The 7,953-nt window shown below is 44.7% G+C and overlaps 1 protein-coding gene across 2 annotated transcripts in view; it reads left to right on the forward strand.

Annotated features, from left to right (window-relative positions):
* Window positions 1–7,389: 7,389 nt before the first annotated feature.
* Nup107 (nucleoporin 107kDa) overlaps window positions 7,390–7,953 on the forward strand; it is a 52,945-nt gene continuing 52,381 nt past the window's right edge. Inside the window, exons 1-2 of one of the 2 annotated variants that reach the window (XM_005397476.2) lie at window positions 7,390–7,477; window positions 7,671–7,784. In XM_005397476.2, the coding sequence (XP_005397533.1) occupies window positions 7,777–7,784 (8 nt within the window). In that variant the 5' untranslated portion in view covers window positions 7,390–7,477; window positions 7,671–7,776. Of the gene's footprint in view, window positions 7,478–7,656; window positions 7,785–7,953 lie in introns of those variants that run through there. The other variant, XM_013520899.1, reaches the window with a different exon arrangement.

Raw genomic sequence — 7,953 nt, forward strand, 5'->3', positions numbered from 1 at the left:
ATTAAATCTGTACAACAACTTTGGGAGTGTGGTCATTTTCACTGTATTGGTTTTTCCTCCCAAAAACAAGGGACTTCAGTTGTATTGAGATTAAATTCCTGACTTTTTATTTAGATAAATGGATGTGGTCATTTGCCTAGATAAAAAACTAAAGGACAGGTAGGTTTGTTGTGTCCTTTGGTACGGAGCAAGGAGGACACAAAGCTGAGTTCAGGTTTAAGACTTAGAACATGTTAATTTTTGCGGGGGAGGTTCTGTTTTTTGAGACAGGGTCTCACTATGCAGTTCAGGCTGGCCTCGAATTTACAACAGTCCTCCTGCCTCAGCCTCGTGAGTGCTGGGATTACAGATGTGTACCACCATTCTCAGCAGAAATGGATTTTATAATGCTTTGTATTCTCAAAGCGGATGTATCTAGTAAGCAACCAAATGCACGAATCTGGAATACAAAATCAGAGTATGGGGAAGACAGCAGATACTGGGAGATCTGTTCGGGGACAGTATCTTGAAACCTGAGAACAGAGCAGCCTGGAAGAAAAGAGGGCTTAAGTCAGAACTCTGGAAAAGATTATCACTCAAGAGAAAGGCAGGTTTCTACAGCCCACAGAGGAGACTGGCCAAGAGAAGCCAGAGTGGACTAGAAGCAGCCCACGAACAGTCCTGACACGCAGGACTAGTACAGTAGCGGGGAAGAGCATGATCATCGGTGTCAATGAAAATATTGTTTTTTAATTTAATTTTATCTTACCTGTTTTATTTTGAGATAGGGTCTCTTTATGCAGTTCAGGCTGGCCTTGAACTCATGGCTCAGCCTGCCAAGTGCTCGGGTTACAGGTGTGCTCCAGCACATCCGGCTAAAAACCAAAATTCATGGGAAAGAAACCACTAGCAACCTTGTGTTGAACAGTGCTCATTAGCAGTGAAAGTTGAAGTCAAGTTGCATTAGGGCCACGTTGGAAATGGAAGAAGGAATGTTACTCTCAAAATGTTGGCTAAATTATCAATTTAGATGAATCACTTTGGACATGAAAAAAAAATCATACTGTTAGTTGGATAAACAGATGATAAAATAGTATATAATTTAATCTCACTTGTTCCAGTTATCCACAACCATTTAAAGCACCACAATAAAATATAGTTCAGGAATCACTGGCAAAATTTTTACCATTCTGTAGGTCGTGTCTTCTCTCTGTTGGCTGTGTCTTTTTCTGTGCAGAAGCTTTTTAATTTGATATGATCTCATTTGATTCTCAGAATGATTTCCTGTGCAACTTGTGTTCTGTTCAAAAAGTCCCTGCCTATGCCTATAACTTCAAGAGTTTTATGTATTTTGTCTCCCAGCATGTTAAGTGTTTGTGGTTTAACATTTAATTCTTTGATCCATTTTGGTTTTAGTTCAGAAAATGGTAAGAAATATGGGTCTAGATTCGATCTACATGTGGATCACCAGCTTTCCCAGTATCGTTTATTAAGAGGCTGTCTTTCCTCCAGGATATGTTTTTGGCCCCTTTGTCAAAGATCAAATAGCTGAGTGCACCTGGGGTTGTTTCTGCATCCTCTGTTCTGTCCCATCGATCCTCAGGTCTGTTTTTTGTGCCAATACCATGCTGTGTTTATCACAGTAACCCTGTAGTTTAACTTCAAGTCCAGGGTTGTGGTGTCTCCCACTTTGTTTTTTGTACCTAGAATATATAAAGAATTAAAAAAAAATTAAACCCTCAAAATGAAAGACTCAATCAAAATATGGCCAAGCAAAATAAACAGACACTTCACAGAAGGACAAATGGCTAATAAATACGTGAACAAATGCTCAACCTCCCCGGCCAATAGAGAAACGCAAACTGAAACAACACTGCGATTTCATCTTATCCCAGAACGGTCATCATCAAGAATCAAATAGTAACAAATGCTAGAGGGGATGCAGGGGAAAAGGAACCCTTCTACACTTTTGGGTGGGACTGTAAACTGGTACAACCACTATGGAAATCAGTATGAAGATGCCTCAAAAAACCCAAACTAGAAATCCCATTTGACCCAGGTATTCCTCTTCTAGGTAACTTCCTGATAGAGTTAAAGACATGACAGTTATACATGCATATCCATGTTTATAGAAGCACAATTCACAATAGCTGAATCTTGGAGGTGGCCCATATGTCCATCAACAGGTGAATGGATAAAGAAAATGCATTACGTATACATGACGGAATACTATTCTGCCATAAAGAAAGAAAACTTGAGTCATTTGTAGGAAACTGACTGTACCTGGAGATCATAATGTTAAGTGAAATGAATCAGACACACGTTTAAATATCACATGGTTTCTTATGAGAAGCCCAGAGTAAAAATAATAAGCAAAAAAAGATAGATAATAGAAAGTAGGAACATAAATCATATTCAAAGGGGAAGGGGCTCAAGAGATGGGGGGAGGGAGAGGAGGGAAAGGTGATGAAAAAAGGAATTAGGATGTATTATGTGTGTGTACCAACTTCCCACAAGGAATGTAAACATTACACACTACACACATGTACCAATAAACTAAAAGTTTAAAATTGTAGTGGCATAGAATAATATATTATTAACTCTGCAGTTAACTGGATTTACTGGGTAAGATTTTTTGACTCCATTCACTATGGTGCTGAGGATTAAGCCGAGGGCCTCACCCACACTAACTATGTGCTCTATTCCTGAGCTATATCCGGGTAGGTGGTTCTTTTTTTAAATTAAGTTTATTGGTACATAAACCTTTCCCCCTTTAACTTTGGGTGTTGGGTATTTTGTCTCAGCAATGATAGAAAAGTAACTAAGAGACTACCCAAATGTCTGTTTTGCTAAATTGTAAATAGCTATTGGTAATTTTTTTATTATAAAAAATTTTTAGTTTATTGGTACATATAAATGTGTCTCACAGAAAGCTAAAAAAATAGACCTAAAGGGGGAAAATTAACATTCTCATGACTACATCTGACTAGTATTCCTGAAGAGTATTCCATCATGTATACATAATGCGTTTTCTTTATACGTTCACCTGCTGATGGACATACGGGCCACCTCCAATCACATTCATCGTAGGGAATTTGTACCCGTACTGATACATCTTGATTTTTTCCCATTCCCCTACCCTCACTTCCACCTCTCTTTCCCTCATGTACAAAAGCTGTTTCCATTTTTCCTTCCTTTCTGGTTTTTTTTTCTTGTCCTTTCCTTCCTTTCCCCCTCCCTAGCTCTCCTTTCCATTTGAAAATTTTCTTCCCATTTCCCATTTCCCAATATGTACTATGCATTTTGGCCCTTATTAACACTTCCAGTTTCTTTTTTTTGTTTTGTTTTGTTTTGTTTTGTTTTGTTTTGTTTTTCTCCGGTACCGGGAACCCAACTCACGACCTTGCGCTTGCCAGGCAGGCGCTTTTTGCCGCTGAGCTAAATCCCCAGCCCCCACTTCCAGTTTCTTATACTGGAGAAGTAACGTGGTACCAGCTGGGTGATCCTGATGGGGGTATCTCATGGAATTATAGTCAGATGTAGTCATGAGAATTTTAATTTTCTCCCCTTTAGGTCTATTTTTTAAGCTTTCTGTGAGAGACACATATGTTGTATTTATAATAAAACAGTTATCAATAGCTGTTTACAATTTAGCAAAACAGACATTTGGGTAGTGTCTTAGTTACTTTTCTATCATTGCTGAGACAAAATACCCAACCTCCAAAGTTAAAAGGGGAAAGGTTTATTTAGCTCACAGTTTATAGAAGTTTTTTTTGTTTTTGTCTTGTCTTTTTGAGACAGGGTCTCACTATGCAGTTCAAGCTGGCCTTGAGCTCACTTTGTCGCCCAGGCTGATCCCGAACTCACAGCTATCCTCCTGCCTCAGCCTCGTGAGTACTGGGATTACAGGCAATAGAAGTTTCAGTCCATAATTTACTCACTCCAAGGCAAGGAGGCACATGGCATGGGAGCAACTGTTCATGGTGTGGAAGACACCAAAAGCAAACAGATCTAGACGGGACAAATTTCTTTCTGTCCCTTATATTATACGCAGGCTACCCACCCTTAATCCAGCACTGGGCCTCGAATCAATCACAAACTCTAGAGTCAGCCACCTCTAAAAAGCCTGCCTGCCCCCAGGACTGCATGTGGCTTTGGGGAGACATCTAGACATAAACCACAACAGGTAGGAAGGGACAGAGAGAGAAAAGATAGTACCTAGAAAGGAAAAATGAAAGGAACAAGGGGATTTTGCAGATTTTAAATCGGACAGATTGACCTCACGTACCACCTGAGATAATTTTGTAAGAAATGCACTCAGGAGGCTAAGGAAGGACTGCGTTTGAGGCCAGCCGAGGCTGCCCAGCAAGTTTAAGGCCATCCTGGACTACATAATAAAACGCCTCCTCTCAAGGTGGTGAGGGGGTAGGGAGTGAGAGAGAGGAAAGAAGTCAGGAAGTAAGAAAGAGAAGTAAGGAGGAAAGCACGGGAGAGAGAAAAAGAGTAGAAGGGAGAGAGAGAGAGAAAGAGAGGGAGAGAGAGAGAGTCAACAATACCTACGTAATATTCCCACCCTCGCCTTCAAAAATGTAGTTACAGACGCTTACCACAAAGAAACCGTCAGACTGACCCAAACTGAGGGGCACTTTTAAGATGGTCTGAATTTGTAAACATGTCAGCAGGGTGAGAATGTGGTGCAGTGCTGGAGCGCTTGCCCTGAATTCAATCCTCAGTGTGTGTGTGTAAGGGGGGTAGTGTGAAAGTCAACGCCAAAAGAGAAAAGGCAAAGTCGGGGAAATTATTCTAAGTTAAAGCAGAGCAAAGCAGTATGGTAACTACAGGTGTGAGCCTGTATCAGATCAGACCCTGGCGGACAGTTATAAAGGGCAGAGGGACACGTGGGGAAGTCTGCACTGGTCAGTAACAGTATTCTGTCTCTATTAAAGATTCTGCATGTTTTTACGATGTGACTAGGTAGGAGAATGTCTTGCGGGAGTGGCCTACTATGTCCAGTGTACATGTGACATCACGTTTTTAATACTTATAACTCTGATAAGGAAATTGTGGTCTTTTCTTCAGATGAGGAATCAACATACACACAGAGATCGAGCCCAAAGCTGTATCTTTTCACACTGCTACACTGTCTTCGGGTGGATAAGGTACGAATAGGCCATCCTAAGAACACCATTTCCCAGAATTAGAGCAGAATATAAACACCTAAGACAACTTAACACGATCTATTTTCTACCTGGAACCAAGGAAAGTATTGAAGAAAGAAAAAGACTCCTTCTGTACCGGGAATCCCTAAGAAAACATAAATTTCACAAAACTGATGATCAAGTACCTAAGAAAGAAACTCGCCAAAAGGACACTTCAAAAGGCAAGAAGGAAGTTGGGTGCTGTGGCGCACACCTGTGACTCCAGCTACTCTGAGGCTGAAGCAGGAGGATCGTAAGTTCAAACCCAGACTGGGAATTTATTGAGACCTTGTCTCAAAATAAAAAATATAAAGGGCTGGGGATGTAGCTCAGTGGTAGAGCATCTCTGGGATTCTACCCCCAGTACCACAAAAAGGAAAAAAGAAAAAAAAAAAAGGAAGGAGGAAACTGTGTCACTGTACCTATGGAAAAATTATCTACTAGCGAGAGGAATACACGTCCAGAACTGAGATGTGAAGGGCTAGAAGGCAAGAAAAACTTGCAACCTCCATGTACCCTCAGAACCCAAGTTGGCATTTGTCGTTAGAGCGCACTGTATCCGCGCTGAGTCCCAAGTCCTGAAGGGTGCCGCAGTTCTTTCAGGTTAACTAGAGGGTCATCAGTGCCTCTGTTAACCGCAACAAGGCCTCAGCCACCTTCAGGAGTACTGTGAACCAGCGCGTGCACGGGGGCTCCCAAACCTAGCATCTGCAAATGAACTATCAACAAGTGTGACTGTGACAAAATCAGTAAGGAGTCAAGTCGTCTTGACAGATAGCTCCGACTGCCAGCTCTCGATAAACAGGACATCATCTGACTGCAGGCTCTCATTCATGAGAGCTACACTGACGAAAAATTCAAAAAGCAAAAACGACTTCTTGTGAAACTTTAAATGATTTCCATGAGGAGGAATGAAGTAGGCCACTTATTTTATCGTAAGGGGAGATGCCTTCTATTAAAGGATAAAATTACAATAAACTTAAGGAGCTTGTCTTGTGATTCTAAAATCAGTCAACAATCCACTCCACAGAACAGAACAAAGTTCAGTGAGCTAAGCAGAAGAGGCCCCCTTCCTCCACCCACCCTCATGCTGGGGATTGAGCCTAAAACCTTTTTAACTGACCTACATTCCTAACCCTTTTTTCTTGGCGTGAGACAGGGTCTCGCTATGCAGTTGAGGCTGGCCTTGAGCTCACTTTGTAGCCCAGGCTGTTGTCAAACTCACAACCACCTTCCTGCCTCAGCCTCCTGAGTGCTGGGATTACAGGCGTGCGCCGCCACGCCCGGGATTTCTAACCCTTTTTAATATTTTTAAAACAAGCTCTCCCTAAATCACGAAATTGTCCAGGTTGGGTTTAAACTTCCAACCTTCCTGCCTCAGCCTTCCAGAGTGTTGGGATTACAAGTGTGTGTCACATGCACAGGGAAACTGGCTTTATAACAACAACGGGGCCGGGGCCGGGGCTGAAGCTCAACGGCAAAGCGCATGCCTGGCAAGTGCGAGGTCGTGAGTTCGATTCCCGATACCGGTGTGTGTGTGTGGGGGGGACCAGGCTGAAAAAAGCAGAAAGAGAAAAAAGTAAACAGTGGAATGGTCACCTCAGCTACTTTTCTTGTAACGCAGGGACAAAACAAAAGCTGTTTGATATCGGGTTACCTTTTTTTTGACACGGATTAAAGTAGAGAGAACTTGACAATCATGCTGATTGAAACTGGCCTATTTGGAAAATGTGGTTGTATCTCCGTCTGATTTCTTTGAGGACCCGATAGTTTAGCCTTGGTTTAGTGAGGTGGCATTTTAGGATGCGTGGCTCTACTCTCACAAATCCAGCCCCAGGGGCCCAGTGCAGGAACGTAGACCAAAGTCACCCTATACTTTATACCTAATTGCAACAGGAAACACTATACAGCAAATTTACTAGGTCCATGAACCAAAATGTCTATTATTATTATGGCTTTTAGAGACAGGGACCCCCCTGCAGTTCAGGCTGGCCTCAACTCGCAGCGATTCTCCTGCCTCGGCCTCCAGGGCGGGGGCGTTGCAGGCGCGCGCCACCGTGTCTGGAGTCTACCTGTTTCTGCACGCGGGTAGGTTATCAGCAATTGCTTTCAAACTGGAAAAAAAAGGCATTTTGACTCTCCCCTCAGGACGGGAACACACTTCCGCCGAGCGCGCTCTGCGCAGGCGCGGCGCGTCCACCGGCGCTCCGACTCGGGTTCGCAGGGGCAGGCCGGGGGGAGGCCCCCAGCGACGGAAACGGCCAACAGCGCGCACTCCGAGGCCGCGCCGCTGCTAAGCGGTGAGGGCCCCGCGGGGTCCAGGCTCTCTCTGGCGGAGACCGGCGAGGGACGGGCGGCCCACACGCGCGGGTCAGGCTGTGGCGAGGCCCCGCCCCCGCCCCAGGCGCTGAGCGACGCCCTGAGCCGGCGCCGGTCGGTGGGAGTCGCGCATGCGCCGCATGGGATTTCCCCCCCCCCCGCACTTTTTCCTAGGGCTGCTTCCGGGTCGAAGGGTTTGCTTCCGGAAAGCGGGAAGGCTGAAACGCGGCGGCGAAACTGGACCATTGTTACAAAGTTCTAAGGGAAGAAGGCCGCCGCCATGGACAGGTCCGTCCTGGCGGTGACTCCGGGGCCCGAACCTTGTTCCTCTCGCGGGTTGGCGGAGTGAAGTGAGCGCGGCCAGTCTTGCGGAGGGAGCCGGCTGTCCGGCGGCGGGGCGGCCTCTCGCGGCCTCTCGCGGCCTCCGGCGGGTCGTGGCTCAGTGCTCGGCGCGGAG

Source organism: Chinchilla lanigera, unplaced genomic scaffold (assembly GCF_000276665.1).
Source record: "Chinchilla lanigera isolate Chin_1 unplaced genomic scaffold, ChiLan1.0 scaffold00057, whole genome shotgun sequence".
NCBI lineage: Eukaryota > Metazoa > Chordata > Mammalia > Rodentia > Chinchillidae > Chinchilla > Chinchilla lanigera.